At 43.2% G+C, this 19,054-nt stretch overlaps 1 protein-coding gene across 1 annotated transcript in view; it reads right to left on the bottom strand.

The window, feature by feature from the left end:
- The window catches only part of plcl1 (phospholipase C like 1), a 64,946-nt gene extending 55,247 nt beyond the window's left edge, over positions 1-9,699 (bottom strand). Inside the window, exon 1 of the mRNA XM_026295213.2 lies at positions 8,820-9,699. Coding sequence (XP_026150998.1) covers positions 8,820-8,999 — 180 coding nt within the window. The 5' untranslated portion in view covers positions 9,000-9,699. The remainder of the gene's footprint in view (positions 1-8,819) is intronic.
- Between the last annotated feature and the right edge of the window lie 9,355 nt (positions 9,700-19,054).

Genomic DNA, 19,054 nt, shown 5'->3' with positions numbered 1-19,054 from the left:
GGCCAGATCCCAGCAGCATTTCAAACAGAACAAAATCCATGTTTTTAAATCCAGAGCTGCACAAAAGGACCAGTTTCCTACCGACATACAGAAAAGCAAAGTCTGTCGTTAAAAGGTAAATTACTGCAACGTTAAATGTTGAAAATGTAACTGTAATGTAATGTTTTTCCAATAAACTCAGTCCTTAACTAAACAACATACTGATGAACAGCCTCTATTCTGAGTAGGTTCAGATATATGGATCTAATTCCAATCCGGATCCAAGTTAAAGATGAAATACCAGGATTCATTAAGGCTTCATGGCCAAATGAAATCCACATCGATCTCTGTTTATGCTCTTTGTCCTCTGATGCTCACACTGCAGCAAAGAAAAAAAAAAGATGTACACAAATATATTGATATGTATTATTAGTTACATATCAATAAAACACAAAGTCATTGAAATACCTATAAAATGTGACATTTGTGTGAAGGTAAAATGTGGAACAACAGGTTTCAGTATTTCTTTAGTGTCCAACATATTTTTGAATTCAGGTAACACATAAAGTAAAGTTACTAAATGCACCTACAACCTCCATGCATGAGCCAACAATCTCCCACAAGGCTTTGCAGGCCGACGTGTTACTGCTCTGTTGTTTTCAAAGGGTGGGATTATCTTCAGTCGTTTACTTTCAGAGTCAAACTTTAACTTTAAGTCTGTTGTCAGTGACGTCTGTGTTACTAATGTGGTTGGTTATTAAACATGAATTACCTTTTTTTATTTGTTTTGTTGCTACAAACAGTATAAACTGAACCTGATCTGATAAAATCCTGGGAAGCCCATCCCTACTTCCTGGATGTTTAGTTATTAGTGCTGTTAGAAACATCAGAGCGACTATGAATCAGATTTTCTTCTTTCTTCAACAGAATCTGGACTTTTCAAACAAACAGACACAGAGGAGCTGTGAGCAAAAATGAGCAAAACCTGTGAGAACAACCTCTGTTGGATTCAGGACCCGTGTGTGTGTGTGTGTGTGTGTGTGTGTGCGTGCGTGCGTGCGTGTGTGTTGCCCTCTAGGCTGCAGCCTGAGACAGCCAAAGAACTCGACATGTAATCTGCAGAGCTTCCTCTGATGTGTCCAGCCTGAGGTCAACACCATGCACGGCTGCGCTCACACAGCATCCCCCTTCATGTTCACTGCTTCACTCTCCACAACTTGTCAAAACACATTCAGCGTTTTTCCTTCTCCGTCTGTGTCCGCCTCTGATCTGGAGATGCTTCCTCCCCACTTCTGCCTCCGAGGAAACTCAAAAGCTCTGACAGATAGAAAAGCCAGACAGCTGTGCACCCAGAGCTGAGAGGGAGGCAGAGGGTTTTAAACAGGAGGCGATTTGCAGATATAAACGGCCTGCGCTCCTCTCTAGCTCTCTCCTGTGTCCTTGCCACAGTCGACCTGGCAGCCATTCAACTCTAAACTAGTTTGTGGTTTCAGTTATAAAATCCTCTTTATGCTCTGGTGTTTTAATTCCAGCACTGGAGGCACTGCCGCCTCCGGAGTGAAGGTCACAGTTTAAATCCTACATCACTCGCATTAACTCTAATAACCAACACGAACACTCGCTTGCACGTATTAAACGAGTGTCTTTCTCTCAGACTTATTTCTTACCTCCAAGAAATACTTGGACGCCTCGCACAAACGGTCGGCTTGTCCTCTGGTAAAGTCAAACTAAGATTACAGTGCATGGTTCTTTCTGCAAACACACAGGGTTGGACTGTAAATTACTAAATGAACCAAACTATAGGAGGCATCTAGTTCTGAATACAAAGGGTCTAGAAAACAAACAGAGCACAACAACTAAAAACTGGAATAGACACACAACAGAAAACAATCCAGAGTGTTCAGACATTTGCACGCAGGCCAGTGGTTCCTCATTCTAGACGAGAACCTGACAGAGCCCAGTTCACGGTTGGTTAAGATTTAAATACTATTGTTTGCACATTCAGACAACTTTATATTTCAGCAGAGCAGCTGCCAACTTTTACAAACTTGTGGGCTTTTAAGCAGCAGCTTCATAAGGTTCTTATAAACCTCTGCCTTCTCTGCAGCACCACCACAGGTGGACAGAGTCCAGACAAAGCCTTGAACACACATATTCACACTCTGCACATTTAGAGCCAACAGGTTGGCTTGGCCGTGACATTCTGTAAATCTTCCTCTCTGATTAGTGCCTGGTTCTGTAACAGCCTAAATATTTGCACTCAAGAAATACTCGATTTTTAACGAACGATCTGCTCATGTTCACGATGGATTAGCTGTTAAAGCTACAGGATGCTGCTGCTGCTGCTGAAGATCTGAATGACACTGACAGAAAAATCAACCAATCAACTGCTGCTTAACGAGAGAACAACCAGCCACATGTTCCTGTTCGTCCTCCATTAAGTGCTGCAACAGATCATTCATACTCATTAAAAACAGGAGGAGCACACACAGAATTCCCCCTTGTCCAGGCTGTCCGAACCAGAAAAGCAGGATTCTCACTAGGAAATCCAGGCTCAGAGATAAATGCTGTGCTTTTTATTCTTCTCTGCAAATCATTGTTATTTTTTCTGACTTCCTTCTGCATTTTTATCAAACATATACAAAGGATCCTCCACTCACAGGTTGATGAGTCTCTGCTGCTTCATGATTCAGCATTCACACACGACTCACATTAACATAAACCCTGGTGTCACAAAGCTCCGCCAAACATCCACACAGCTGCTTTTCCACGTTAATGTGAATTCCGGCCACAATCAGTAAATAAAATAACAGGGTGCTGATAAGACTGGGTTTCAACATGAGCGGCTTGATTTGTGTAATCAGTCATTCACACGGGTTCACACACTGGCAGGTGTGAAGTCAGCAGACACAAATGCTTAATATGTCATTTTCCATCAGCTCATATAGGAGCAACTTTAAATGAACCTGAAAACTGCAGACGATCTATTGTATTTTCAACCTAAAGTCATTATCATCGTAAACACATTTAATCATCTGCCGTCATCAATCAATATCTGGATCAGCCTCAAAACTGAAGCATTATTTTGGAAATAATATTCACCGTCAACATCTGAAGTTTAGCACCTACATTTCAAATATGTGTCAAATTTAATTGGACACATTTTAAACTTTATGTAAGAGACGTTTTCTCCCTTTACAGACACAGACTTTGCTTGTATATGGATCTACTCAGTAACATGGGATGTTGTGTGGTGTCTCTGTACTTTTCTTGTGTTGCCCACAGCTACATGTGCTTGGTGTCACTTGCAGCTGTCATGAGGTGCTGTGTGCTCCCAGTGAGATGTGGCACCAGTAGCAGGATGATACTGGGAGACAGAGGGGACCTCAGTGGGCCCTGGTGGCTTTGCACGCACACACACGCACGCACACACGCACACACAAAACCACAGGGCACACATTGTCATTAGTCTTGACTGGTTTCCAGGAGTTCATTCTAAACAAATCATTGTTCACTTCTCAGCAAAGGTTGGGGACAGAGAATCAGAGCAGAACAGGACAAAGAGCGAGGGAAACATCAGAGGGGTGCTGCACGAAAGAAAAGGGGGAAGACTGGAAGAGGAAAAACACGAAAACAAATCAGCAGCGTCTGAGATGCAGAGCGAGGAGTACAGATGGGAGAAGGAGTCAGAGGGGGATAAGAAGCCCACATGGCACTCTGTCTGAGAAGGGCCAAAAATAAACTCTCATATCAAACATAAACACGGCTCCCACTGTGACCTTGGTATGGAATTCCATCACTTTTCCATGACTTCCCATTATAGACTAGAGGCACATCTGTGCACCTTTAATATTTAAATTCTGATGGTCGGTTCAACTGTTCCTCCAATCACATCGGTTCATAAAGAGAAAACTGGTCAGTTTTAAAACACAGCTGGAAAACACTTTTTAGCCAAACTACAAAGGCAGCACTGAGTCTGTCAGTGCAGACGCAGGAGTTAAGGGGGGACATAAAGCACAGCAGGACTTTCCGAAGCAGGGCTGGAGATGTGACAGGCTAAATATAAAGGATGCATGCACTTAATACAGAGACAGTGTTTTAGAGGATGGAAAAGTCTGGGAACAACTGCAGGACAGAGTTTCTGTTCAGTTTCCAGAGCTATTTAAGTTGGATAAATGAGAAAATGAAACAGCCAGTGATTTGATGGTGACATTCAGGATGAACTGCACTAACTAGTGACTGTTCACCTCGAGCCATTAGCACATCAAAACCTTCTCTAACACCTAATAAAGGACATTCCCATCGAGTCAGAGTTGGCAAATGTACATGTCAATACAGAAAAGAAAACATGGTAAACACAACCTGGACTGTGGACTATACTCCTTACCCCCTAACACTAACAATCCCATAATGCAATGTGGTTATTTTATTATTATTAGCATTGCGTGACCTGAAATGATGCGGATCAAACATTTTCTGTTTTCAGACGTTACCCTCCTCCTCTGTTTGAATGGAGCCAGTCCGTCTGCACAGCAGGAGTGCAAACACGGGGGATTGAACCAGGCTCAACTTTATCTGCAACACCCTCCAGCGCAGCACCGCACCGCACCGGCCAAATATGTGCAAGCAACACGTTCATGCTGGACTTTGTAACATGAACGGTGTATTTCTGCTGTGTGTCTCAAGATAACTGTGATATGAGAGTAAACAGCTGCTGCTGAGGAAACTGTCCTGAGTCGTATATTCCTGTGTGGGACTATTACAAATGTAGTTTTGTGTCTGATCAGTTTTGAATAGTTTTCATCTGTCACTGTATCTGGACTTTCTGGGTTATATTTTAATGTAGAACAGCAGCAGTGCAGCTCCTGCATGTTCACACTGGGCTGCCTTCAGTCCCTGCTTTAAACCTCTCACTAGATTTCTGTCACATGACTCAGAAAAGGGATTTAGATAACCCCAGATAACGTATTGACTCCTATTTCACATGACAACAATCCATAAAACTCCAACACCTGAACGACCAGTGGGAGCCCTGCAGTAAAACTAAACACAGCCAAACTCTGAGGCATTAAGGACCCAAACAGTGTCCTTCAGCGCCCGGACAGCGAGCAGTCAGGCGACACACAGGCCTGTCAGAGAGATGTCCAACCATGCCTTCCCCTGAGCCTCATCCCAGAAAACCTGTGTGTGTGTGTATCTGTCTGTGTGTGTGTGTGTGTGTGGGCTCGGATGCTAATCCCACACCGCTCTCCCAGGCCTCAGTGCCACGTCTGGCCTGTTGCACAGTAATGCTGTAAGCTAATTGCTGAGGGTTTGCTGGGGAAAATTAATAAAACAGCCTGAGCCTAATGTGTTTAACTTGATTGAGATTAACATCCCTTTAACTCAGTCTTGATACGTGTTGTGCTGCAGCTCAGCCATACAGAAGAGACTCTGGGCTGAATAACAATGCATGAGTGAGGGGAAGCAGGTCTGGGTGATGGTACAGTTACTGGTTTTTATTTACTTTTCAGTATTTCTAAGGAAATATGCAGTGAAATAGGAGAAATTTCAGCATGTGCACTTAGAAATGTACTTCAGATTACAGAATGTGGTTTGTTTTAGCTACAGAGAAGATTCAAGTTTGAAGTTATGATGAGTTGGTCTTTGTGTTCTCTGGCTAAACTCTTCTTTGTGGCTCTGCATCCTTAGCGAGAACCACTGGGCTTTTCTCTAAAGCCAAGAACGTAATTATTTTCTTATTAAACCAGAGAAGAAGGACGAGTTATTTCTGGCATCACGGGTCAAGAGGTGACAGGCTGCTTGAGAACTTTCCAAGTCTGGACACACATGAAACTCTCCCGGCTGGATGGTCAGTATGGTAAATCAAAGGTAAAAAAATATGACAGTAAATTTGTAGAATAGCACTGTGGTTAAAAAACAGCCAACTACCAGGCTTAAAGCTCAGGATCACCTACGTTTATAATGAATTCAGAGATTATGGCTCAGTAGAGTAATGGAAAAATTAACAGACCCACCCATTTCCACTGGTTTTGGCATTTTGAATGTGTTGCAATGTTAAAATACACATTCAGCTTAAATGTTTTCATGCAAATTTGCTAATTATCAGACCATGTGTCAAATTCTAGTTTTAAGAGGTTTATTCTTTTACTTTATATTGTCCTAATGTGGAGCATATTGGAATGACTTCAACATACACCAAAAGGTTCTGGGTCTGAACCCAGGTGGACCCGGGGCCTTTCTGTGTGGAGTCTGCATGTTGTCCCTGTGTCTGTGTGGGTTTTCTCCTCCCACAGTCCAAACACATGCAGGTCAGGATTAGGGTCTGAACCCAGGTGGACCCGGGGCCTTTCTGTGTGGAGTCTGCATGTTGTCCCTGTGTCTGTGTGGGTTTTCTCCTCCCACAGTCCAAACACATGCAGGTCAGGATTAGGGTCTGAACCCAGGTGGACCAGGGGCCTTTCTGTGTGGAGTCTGCATGTTGTCCCTGTGTCTGTGTGGGTTTTCTCCTCCCACAGTCCAAACACATGCAGGTCAGGATTAGGGTCTGAACCCAGGTGGACCCGGGGCCTTTCTGTGTGGAGTCTGCATGTTGTCCCTGTGTCTGTGTGGGTTTTCTCCTCCCACAGTCCAAACACATGCAGGTCTGGTTGGTTGGCGACTCTAAATTGCCTGTAGGTGTGAATGTGAGTGTGTGTCTGTGTGTGACAGGCTGCTGACCCTCGACAGGAATTACTGGTGTAGATGATGGATGGAAGGAGTCAGTATTTGCGTTATTAGAGGCGTTTAACTCGATTTAGCACTGAAGGTGGGAATGATCCCTGCTAATCGACAGAATTGCTGAGGCCAAAAATCCAATTTTCACCTTAAGCCAAGTCGGGAATGACAAAAGACGCCACTATGACACCATCACACACGTCATCCCACATTTGAAGTTCATTTCAGCAACACGTCTGTCCCAGATTTTGGTGCCAACATCCAAACGGTTATTGATATTCTGACACGTTCAGGTATTGAGGTTCGATCCCACGCTCGGGCTGTCACAGCTGCCCGAGCCTGTCACTGACATCACTGATCTCATCTGACCATCCTTTCATCCCCCCCCTGCCCGGCTGCAGTCAAAGGACTCTCTGTCCGGATGGCTCTTCCAGATGGGATTTGCTGGGCTGACTCACATACAGTATGAAATCACTGCCTGACCCCTGACCTCTGACATGAAATATGGACCCTGATATCAGAATTGGATGTGAAACCAGCTGGAAGGTCATAGACCTCAGGGACAACCACACCATCAATCTGTTTCTCCATCATATGTCACAGAAATCCACAAAAACTGCTGCAGGCACTGGTGGATGAAGTTACTGATCATTACTGAAGTAAAAGTACTAATACCACTGTGTCAAAATACTCCATTAGAAGTGAAAGTTTAAATTCTATTTCAGTATTAGCAGCAAAAGTATTAAAAGCACTTGTGGCCTCTGTAACTCACATAATAAAAACATTATTAATGCACTGATGCTTCAGGTGGAGCTACTTTTAACTATTTTATATACAGACACGATGATTCATCGATCAACTGACAGAAAGTTCATCTTCACACGATCAATTCATTTCATTCAAGACAAACACCAGACGTCTGATGGCTGCGGTTTGGAGAATCCAGTGATTTTCTTTTCATTTTAAAGTAGTTTTTTTTTATCAGACAAAAGACGTCATTTTCTATAAAAGGCAATTTTCTCACAAAACGATTCACTGAGAAAATAATTGGCAGATTAATTCATTTTTAAAATAACCTGTAATTCCAGTCCTAATATATAGTTGAATAGTCCAGTGGTTCCCAACTTAGGGGTGGAGCCCCTCCAAAAGGTCTCAGGATCAAGCTGAGGGGTCATGAGATGATGAGTGAGAGAGACAAGAAGAAAAAATAAAGTTTTCCTACAAAGATCAATTTTCAGTTTATTATAAGAGCTGATAAGGTTGTCGTGTTTTAAATCTGACAAGTAACTAAAACTGTCAAAGTGCTCTGAGCCATCACACATCATAAAATGAAAATACTCAAGTACAAGTACCTCAACAGTGAGTACTTGAGTAACTGTACCAAGAAAGGTGACACTTGAGGAGGAGGCTCCTGCTCCGTGTATTTGTTAAAACATGAACGGTAATGATCCTGCTAACATGATCCTGACTTCCCCACCCAGCTCCTTCACGGGTGCACTGACCTGCAACCTGAGCACAGGCGAGGGTGGAGATGATGTAACCGTGATGTGGACGGTGGGTCAGCAGGTGAGCAGTGTTTCTGGCCTGAACCCAAACCAGCTGATTTACAGGTTTGTTGTTCCTACAGAGACTTTCTGGTCATGGGGTTTAATAACAACATGTTAAAGCTCCTTCTTATGAAGCCTGAACTGATCCTTAAGGGGATTTTAATTGCATGTTACTTGCATGAATCCACAAAGCAGCAGCTCACAGGTCAAAGGTTTCTTTCACCTTGCACACTTTTCCAATCACAGGATAATGTGATTGTGAATGTGTGTGTCTGGGGCATTTAAAATTACGCACATGAGACGCTTTTAAAAAGGACGTGCAAAGAGAGATGAGCAGCAGAAATGTGCCACCCAAGGAAGGTGTGTGCAGGTGTGTGAACCAAACACCTTTGTCTCCAGACAAACCAAGTTAAACTACGGGTTCATGTATTTGTAGCATGTCAGTCCTTCAACCAACAATATCTCCACATATGTTAAGAAAACATGTCACCTAATTCCCCATCATGCAACAGGCACAACAGCTGGTAAAAAAAAAAAAAAAAACAGCATGTCCATGTCAGGCTGAGATTTCTTTACCTTAATGATACTGCTCCGGCGTGGTGCCGCCTTCACCGACTCCAGGAGGATGGTGTCAGTGTCCTGGCCGCCACCGGGGAGGATGACACCGCTGCGCCGCCCGCGGGACGCTCTCGGCGGGATGCAGTCCGGCGCCCCGTCGCTGCACAGCCCGTCTCCACATCCGTCGCGGTCAGACATGTCTTAGAGTTGGAGGGGTCGATTTGGAAAAAGGAAAATTATGATTCAACTCGTCGGATCTGACCCGAATAAAGTTGGACTCGACTGGGCGCGGGTGCCATTGAAAGGCGAAATGGTTCCTAGAGCATCAGCCGTTCAGCAGCAGCTCTGCCGCCCGGAGCAAACTGATCAGCGCTGATCTGTGAATTATGAGCGGACTCTCATGGTCACTGAGCAGCAAGCCGTGTGCACCTCAGTCTGTGAACCCGAGCCGAGATCCACAGTCCGTTCCGGCTCAGCTGAAACGTCTCGCTGCCGAAATCAAAGCATCACACGCAGGTTCAGTCTCGGCGTGGATGAGAACTGGACTGGTGCGCTCCCGGTGACGCGCAACAAGTCTTCGCCCGGTCTTGCGTCTCTTCGAGGCGGTCAAGGCATCAAAAAACGCTTGAAGCCTCGATTCGGGACGAGAAAAGGTGAAAGCGACGAGGTAACGGGGGGGAAATGTTCAAGGCTGCCCGGAACGCATCGATGTCAAAGTGCAGAAAGGAGCGAACTTGCGCTGCGTTTGGCGTCAAAGCGCAGAGAAGATCCGCTCCTCTGGCTCCCCGGAGCGCATTCCTGGGACCGAGCACAGACACCGCTGCGGTCTTGGCTGTACTCAGACCAACAACAGCCGACTTTTGACGAGAATAGAGAACACAACTGACAGTTGCACCGCCTTTAGTCCGCCACTCCTCCCTTCAGCGCGTCCACCCTGCCCCTCCCACAGGCTGCCAGAAATCATGACTGACGCGCGGAGCGGCCAATGCGCTCGGCTGCTGGGAGATTTGGAAACCGTCAGAGCCTGTGATAGGTGGACTGTGGAGCCCCAGGGACCGAGAGAGGGAGCCTCGATCACTTTTTCAGGACCAAAGACCCCGGGGTGGGAGCTCGTTGGGAGGGTGTGGGTATAAACCTCAGGGAATATGGACGCTGAATGGAAAACGGTTGGTTCTGATCCTTATCCAAGTGAATCCAAAGTCGGTTTTGTCATTTTTGATCCTTATTTGGTTGATTAATCGATTACAGCCATTCTGACAATCATTTAAGTTCTCACACACAAAACGCCAAATGTTTAGATGTGATTCGCTGCTGAAAATATTTAGTTTTGGACTTTAGACCTGTTGACGGATCATTTTCAAGTTGTTAGTTCATTTCAATAAACATGTCATTTAAAAAAACTTGAATAATTTTTAGGCGCAGCCAGAAAACGGTCCCACACGGCCTCACTAGTGCTGATAAAACATTTATCGGACCCTCCAAATGAAAGGACCAGGAAACTATGTAATTTCCTAGATCTGTTCACAGGACAAAAGGCTGATGAACAGAGACACAGGTAGACTCAGGTGTGCAGGGATTTACACTGTTGGATCAGTCAGCAGAGAAACTGGTCCAGTCACAGTGGACAGTGGTTTTTAGTTACACAAAGCATCAAACGCTTCAAGGGCAGCTCTGCAAAATTTGCTTTTCTTGATGTGGGATCTGTGCAAACACAGACATCTGAGGTGCACACCTGACCTTTGACCTTTTATTACTGTCCAATAAGAGCTGGTTGAAGGTGACAGGCAGTATAATAAAAGTGTGATCCATTATTCATCATTATTCTCCTCCAGAGAGGTCAGAGGTCAGGGTCAAGGAGACAGCAGTACCCCCCCAGAGCTCACAGGGACTTGAACTGAAGGGTCCACGTCCAGACTCACAGACACTCGGACGTCTTGATCATTTACAGGCTGTCTAATAAACTATTACCTGGTAGATACACACTGACTGCAGCCTTATAGCTGCTCAGGTATTTCAGTCCGGACCAACCAGCTGCTTCAGTATCATCGTTCTTAGAGCCATTTCACTCGCTTGTGTAAAAGTAATTCTCACAGTATTTGTTTTTATAATGAATAATGATAAATAGTGCAGCACTGACAGCCCCCCTGAAAGAAAAGTCATCTTTATTCTTATTACAGTCAGAAATAAAAAACGCCTTCATCGCCAAGGCCAGGATGAAGGTTAGGAAGTATTAGTCTAAAATCCTGCGTGAACCCTGAGCAGCGGAAACAGTTTGAAGCTGAACAGTTTGAGACTTGGCTTGAACTCGCTGAATCCCCTGAATTATTTTTTGGAAAGTGTTCCAGACGTAGCAGATACGAGGGCGGCATCAAAGTGTGTGTGTGTGTGTGTGTTTGGACCTTGAGCCGCACAGCTGTGGAATGTGGTCAGCTGGTGAAGCTTATTAACACAAGAAGCTCAGTAGTCGCACTTCACTGTTGGTATTTCGCTGAAACCAGCGTTCGTCCACGGACAGAGAGAATTTTCTGTTTGTCGTTAAAGGAATAAAACCTGAAGACTGGATCAAAATAAGTTTCATCACTTGCTGCAACACAAACACACACACTTTACAATTAATGCTTTTATTTTTTTAAAGGTATATTCATTTTTTATTATTCTGTTATTTTCATTTATTTGTTATTTTCTATTGACCTTATTCCTGATCATATTCTGGGAATCATGTGCTCAGGTTCCAGGTCATCTGTTCACATAGCAGGTATCTGGGAGAGTTAGCTGATACGCTAAACTTTCTGTTTGGAGACATAGAACAAGAACAGATTGAAAAACAGTTGACTTGGCTCTTCTAGCACCAATGACGCTCTAATTAAACAAGATCTAAAATATTAAGACATGTTGCAGAGGTCTCCCCATTTTCACTGACTGTGCTAAGCTTTATATTTAGTGAAGATATGAAAGTGGCATTTATCATATTTAAACCTAATCAAGAGTTTTATGTAGCAGCTGCATGTTTGATTCTGTTTCTAGCAGCAGTGAAGTGAAGAACACTTTGAAAAGCTCTGAGGTTAGTTAGTACAATAATAAATTCAAGTGTGTTTTTAACCTTGTCTAGCTAAAAGCAGACAAGGTCCAGTTCACCCCGATAATGCTAAGCTAACCTATGCTGTCTGAGGCTACTTCATCAGGTCGTCCTCCCTCGGCAGTAAAAAGTCTGACGTCCGATCAGCTCATCAAATCAAAGGTGTAAAATCTCTTCATTTGTGAGCTTCACATGGGCTGAGCAGTAGATTTAGAGCCAGGACGAACAAGAAACCAACCAACTCCCACCATTAGGTCCATTTTTAGTTGTATCTGTCTTTACATCTCAGTTTGTACATTTATAAAAATGTGTAACTCTTAGTGTGAGAGGTGTGAGAGGCTGTGTGCCCATTTCATTTATTTCCTCAAAATACATTAAAAAAAAGAGAAGACGTTTGCAGAATAGTCACACATTTAATTCACACTGGGTATCATCGAGCTATGAATAGGTGGATGCATATTTTATGTTCCTTTTAAGTGCAGGGCTATTGAACTGAAAACCTGGCTGCAAACCAAAGGTCCCACCTACACGATCGAAAGGTTGAGTTTGGCCTCTTCAAAATGGAGATACATTCAGCTTCCTGTTCATTTGAAGAACGTGGGTTTTATTTCACACTTATTGACATTTAAATGCCAGTTCGCTGGACCTCAATGCAAAATGGCAACAGGGTTTGAGATGAGGTGACACCTAAATAAAAGCCCCCTGAAAAGCTTGTGGAAACTGAACGGTGTTTTGATCCCAGGGTGAAAAAGGAATGTGTGTTGGTTTTAACGTGTCCCTCTGCTGAAAGTCATGCCTCCGTGCTACGCTGCCACACAATGGTGTGAGAAAGTCAGAGCTAAGGTCTTCCAGGGGTCTGATGGTGTGTATGTCTGTGCACGTCGAAACTGTCGAGTGTGGTCAGCAGGCAGGTGCATGCTGTTCTCAGTGTCCTCAGGACCTTGAATAAAACCCCACAGGAACAGGCCATGCTATTCTGCAAACTGCTTCTCCGTGTCATGTAAACATTGTCTTTGAATACATTTAACCCCAGTCTGTTTTATTGGCCCCAATGAAACATATCGGGGGTGTTTACTCTACTATTACTCAAGTAGACAGCTACAAAAAACATTTAGCTGTTAAACAGGCTGCAGGAATCCACTACCTGGGTGGCTAATCAACTCTTAGCCCTTTGTTTCCCCAGACATTTACACCAGCTGAGTGAATGTTGAGGCGAACAATCGTTAGACTGTCAGTGATATAAATCAGCCATTTCCTCCTAGTTTCTCCAAATTAGGATGTTTGTCTGAGTGTTTTCTGTGTAAACATCACCCCAAACACACTCGCTGCTCCTGTGCACATGCATGTTAGTGCCTGACCTGATGTGTGTGAGCGTCTTGGGAGGCTCCATGGGGATAATGTGCATGTAAAGATGGTAAAGAATATTATACAGATGCCATTATTTGTGAATCTCTTTCTCAAAGTGAAAGTGAAAGCACTTCAGAGCACTGCCTGTTCACGAAACTGGTATTTCAGGAGCACACAGGTCAGCAAATCAGTGTGTTGTTGACATTTATTCAACAAGTCATGACACCAAAGACTTACAAAGACAGTGTGTTCACACAGCTACCATCTATACTGTTGCATTGTTTAGTTTGAAACATGACAAATGTAGTGAGTCTGTTTGAATTCAGCTCATTTTAGCTCTTTATGTATAAAATGAAAACCCAAAAATGGAACTACATTTGCCAGTACATGATGGGACATGTCAAAGGAGGGGTGTGCATTCCTGTGGGAGCTCCATGTTCAGATTAAATAATGGGTGGTGTTTTGTGTGGTCACATCAGGGCATGAGGTTACAGCCCCACAACGAGCAGCACCATTCTCCAACCCTAACCGATCATACAACGCACATCCAGCGATTTCATCGGCAACAACTCTGACCATCCTGTTGGACCTCTGCAATTACACTCAACAGGCAACAGGACAGGTGTCAGTCAGATGTAGTGCAGTAAAAACTATACTATTTCCAATGACATGGACAGTAGTCAAATGTAATGTAATACAAAATGAAATTACAAATCCCTTAAAATGCATTTATTTCTTTTCCACTAGTGTTTAAAACTGACTTCAGGGGATTTTCTCCTTCGATCAACACTAGATGGCACCAACACCAAACAAACTAACATAATTCAAGCAGCAGAGGATCACACAGAAACTGTCTCCATCCATCCATCATCTGTACCCCCTTAGTCCTTAACCAGGGTCCCAGGGACCTGCTGGAGCCTATCCCAGCTCTCTTTGGGTGAAAGGCAGGGGTCCACCCTGGACAGGTCCCCAGTCCATCACAGGGCCACATAGAGACAAACAACCTCACACACTCACACTCACTCCTATGGGCAATTTAGAGTCACCAATCAACCTGACATACATGTTTTTGGACTGTGGGAGGAAACCAGAGTACCTGGAGAAAACCCACACAAGCACAGGGAGAACATGCAGACTCCACACAGAAAGTATAAACGCTCGGTTTAAGACACGACCGTGAGCTATTGTTAAGACTCAGAGTGAACCCTGAGTTTTTATTCATTTGTTTGTGTTTTTTGTGCTTGTAATAATTTATACAGAGGGTTTGATATGTTGTCTGGGCCCTAATAAGTTTACATATTTTATATTATGTTCAGATTATTATTCAGTTAAAACATCTCTATGTGTATAAATCAGTCAATAAATTGAAGAATGATAAAAGTTACATATATATAGTGATAATACTCCTCACCAACATTTTATAATAAACTTATTTAATCATCTTCTATGTTATTAAAGTTTACAGGAAGACATTACCTGATCACAGGTCATCACAGGTGTTTAATGCACTGCTGTATGAACTGGCCAGTTCCTGTCTTTAGCGAAGGGGGTGCCTGGGAAGGAACCCAGCGCGTCTTGGCCGGGTGGAGTTTCTGAATGACAGCGGTTTCCTGTTTGGAGCCACAGTCAAGTTTAAAGTGTGTCTGAGCTATGTTGTGCTTTTGAATTTAGTAAATTGTTATTGGAATAAACCTGCACCCACAGCAGCTGCAAACAAATACACCATCCATCCATCCATCCATCCATTTTCTATACCCGCTGTTTCCTGAACCAGGGTCACAGGGATCTGCTGGAGCCTATCCCAGCTCTCTTTGGGTGGAAGGCAGGGGTACACCCTGGACAGGTCAACAAATACACCAGTAAACACTAATATCTCCCTTCAAACAGAATATACTGCGTTAAACGTGTATTAAACGTATACACTGCTTAGAAAACAAAGCATTGGATCATTGTTAAACTAAATACTGCAGGTGTTGGAGCTGAACAGGTGCAGATACAGTCGATAAGGAAATATTTATACACAGTAAATATTTTGAAGGATTTCAGATGTTTTCCTCCTTTCCTCTATTATTACCTCTCAGCTGCTTCCTTCCTTCCTCTCTTTCATTTCATTCATTCAGACAAAGGATGATAACAAAACAAACCATGCACAGCTACGTGACCTCGTTCACTGTGACTCATTTAATACTGAGGTGTGTGAAAACCTTCTGGTATCAATTGATCAGTCTTTGTGTCTACGTAGTCTAATGTGGTGTCATGTGGTGTCGTATATGAAATCTCACCATGTGGTGGAAATGACGGTGTCTGAAACAGTTCAACAATTATCCTCCAATTAACAGAGACGGATCCAAACGCTGTGGTGTGTGTGTGTGTATGTGTGTGTGTGTGTGTGTGTGTGTGAGATGGTGGTTTTTGTACGAGGATCTGCAGATGGTGTTACTGACTGAGCCTTGGCTGCCACGCTGTGTTTGGGTTAGCTTCTGTTACTATCTTTGTGAGGACCAGTTTCTAGTGAGGACATGTCTGCACTGTGAGGACTGTTGGAAGGCAAAGACATAGATAGACACAGATAGATATAGACACAGACAGACAGAGACACATAGATATAGACATAGATAGACATAGACATAGATAGACATAAATAGACAGGCATAGACATAGATAGACATAGATATAGATATAGACATAGATAGATACACAGATAGACAGGCATAGACAGACAGACAGACAGACAGACAGACAGATAGATAGATAGATAGATAGATAGATACATACATAGATAGATAGATAGATAGATGTCCTTAGACCCTCACTGACTACTCTCTACTCTCAGTAGTTCATGCAATTGTGAGCCATACTTAGAGATTTTGGACACTTCATCATTTTGTTTTATCACCAACAGCTGTAGTGCTGTTCAATGATCATTTCCCATCAATAAAACACAGAGCGCTGCATCGTGGGATTATGTTCCACTGTGGAATTTATGAGGGAACTATGGCAAACATGCCAAATAGAGAGTAGTGAGTCATTCTGGACACAGTCTTGGGTTCAAGGGTAAGGTTAGACTTAGGGTTAGGTCTTGGGTTCCAGGGTAAGATTAGACTTAGGGTTATGTCTTGGGTTTAAGGGTAAGGTTAGACTTAGGGTTATGTCTTGGGTTCAAGGGTAAGGTTAGACTTAGGGTTATGTCTTGGGTTCAAGGGTAAGGTTAGACTTAGGGTTATGTCTTGGGTTCAAGGGTAAGGTTAGACTTAGGGGTTAGGTCTTGGGTTCAAGGGTAAGGCTAGACGTAGGGGTTAGGTCTTGGGTTCAAGGGTAAGGTTAGACTTAGGGTTATGTCTTGGGTTCAAGGGTAAGGTTAGACTTAGGGGTTAGGTCTTGGGTTCAAGGGTAAGGTTAGACTTAGGGGTTAGGTCTTGGGTTCAAGGGTAAGGTTAGACTTAGGGGTTAGGTCTTGGGTTCAAGGGTAAGGTTAGACTTAGGGGTTAGGTCTTGGGCTCAAGGGTAAGGTTAGACTTAGGGTTAGGGCTGAGCTCAGTGTTTATTTATGACGCTTAAAGAACAAGACCAGTGATTATAGTTTTTATGCTGTTCAGCCCCAATCTCATCCAGAGACTGGCAGCAACAGTGAATGTGGTGTCGTCAGCGTAACCTTGTTCAGCTCATTGGTCTGTGCCATAGACCTCCATTGTGCAAAAACTATTCTGGAGCTGGTTCTTCAAGGCCCAGGTTAGCTTTGAATGCATAATGTCAGTGAGCGTATTAACTATTCATTACTCGCACTAATATTTAGGTGTTTTCATATGCATTAGGTTATGATGGTGATATTCTTTTTATTATTCTTTGTCTTTATGTGGTTATTTAATTTGCCATTTTACACAATAATATGAAGAATCTACCAATTATTTATGATTATTGTGCTGATGAAAACAGTAATATGTTGTTTGGAAACCAGACAAACTCAAATATTGGTGAATGGGAACAATTTAATGTCCATATTTCTGGGCAGGCTGCTGTTCACCAGCTCTGTGCTCTTAATGGTCTGAGGTGGTATCAGTGACCGAGGTCAGAGGTCGGCAGCATTCAGGTGTGTGCGCGGGGGTCACAGGCTCAAATTCACCGTTTGATGCCACATGTTGGTTCTGCAAGCTCCAGATGTTACAGATTGATGAGATAATATAAGAAAGTCAAGAGGCAGCAGGCAGGGTTTCAATTACAAAGAGAGCAAATCAGTTTGGTATGAGCACACTGATAAATGGTTGCTGATTGAATTACTCGCTGGCTATCTGTGAAGTAAAAAAGGGCAGATGGCTGATAGAAAAACAGAGACACAGGCAATAAAGGCCTTTTCTGCGATTGTGGTGCAGTACTTTGTCCTCAGTGAGATGTAGAGTAGGACATGGGTTTGAAGGCATGGCTGAAGGGGCTTTTTCTGATTATGTGTTTGTGTTTATTTTACATCTTTTGTTGTTGTTTTACATTTTTTGTTGTAGTTTTATGTGCCTTTGTAGCCATTTTTCACCTTTTTGTAGTTGGGTTACATTTCTTTGTGTGTCTTTTTGTGCTTGTTGATTGTTTTGTGCCTGTTTGTCATCATTTTCCATCTCTTTGTGGTCCCTTTCTCTCCGTGTGGCCATTTTGCAGCATGAAAAGACACAAAGTCACCACCAAAAGAGTCAAAAAGACCGGAAATCTCTGCACAGTGACCACAAATGAGGATCCAGATTTCAGCCCACAGGGTTGAGCTGTGACAAAGGTGAAATCAGGACACCATCGCAGCACCTGGCCATGAATTTCTGTGTAAAATGTCACAGCTGTGAAAAAAAGGAGCTCAGTATATTTAGGTGCAGCCATTAGTGTCAGAAAAAATGCAGAAAATACAACATGTGTGGGTCCAAGGAGCCATGGCGGGAGTTTCCAAATGAGTTTCCATTTTGATTTTCCTCCTGTCATCACTTTCCCGCCTCCAGACTCTGGGCCAGATTTTGGACTACAGGAGTTTTCAGGGCTCACTTCCACCACCGAAACACCAGGACTCTGCTTTACAACATTAAACCGACTTTTATTCAACTTTTTCTGCAACAGAAACTTGAACCACCGTTAGTCTGACACCGGATACTGACTTCAAAATAAAAGCGCAAATGAAGATTAGTATGGTGTCAGACACACAGATGAATAGATTAGTCTGTTTATCCCTTTCTAAACGGAGAACAAGCATCTTAACTGATTCATTGTTCAAGTTCCCATAAAGGGAAAATAATCAGCACTGGCTGGTGTTAATATGAGACAAAATAAGCAGCACAATCCTCAGAGATGCCACCACAGACCAACAAGTCCACAAAAAGACATAAAATGTCCTCAAACTGATGCAAAAATGACCACAAAGTGACACTAACCCACAAGAAAGAGAGAAAAACGATGTAAAATGTCCTTAATGAGATGCAAACCCATCAAAAAGTCACATACAACCACAAAAAACCACTAGAAGCATACAAGACATCTACAAAGAGCACAGAAATACAAACCTACCACAAAAATACAAAATGAGAGACTCAAAATGATTTTCAAAACACCTACAAAGATGCAAAATGTCCACAAAGACACAAAATTACCTCAAACATCCCCAAAGATGTGAAACACCTGCTAAGACACACAAACGACAGAGGTGTACTTTATGTTTTGTTCCTGGTGGGAGACCTGTGGGGTCTTGTTGTGTCTCAGTCTGTCCAGGCTCAGGGAGTGTGGACATTGTGAATTATACCAAAAACACCAAAGAGAAACCAAACAGTTCTCACCTGTTTTTGCTGAGTGTTTTATTTTGACATCTGAG

The sequence above is a fragment of the Mastacembelus armatus genome, chromosome 21, assembly GCF_900324485.2.
Source record: "Mastacembelus armatus chromosome 21, fMasArm1.2, whole genome shotgun sequence".
In the NCBI taxonomy this organism is placed as follows: domain Eukaryota; kingdom Metazoa; phylum Chordata; class Actinopteri; order Synbranchiformes; family Mastacembelidae; genus Mastacembelus; species Mastacembelus armatus.
Note: the sequence above shows the minus strand (reverse complement) of the source record. Positions and strands in the feature narration are given on the sequence as shown.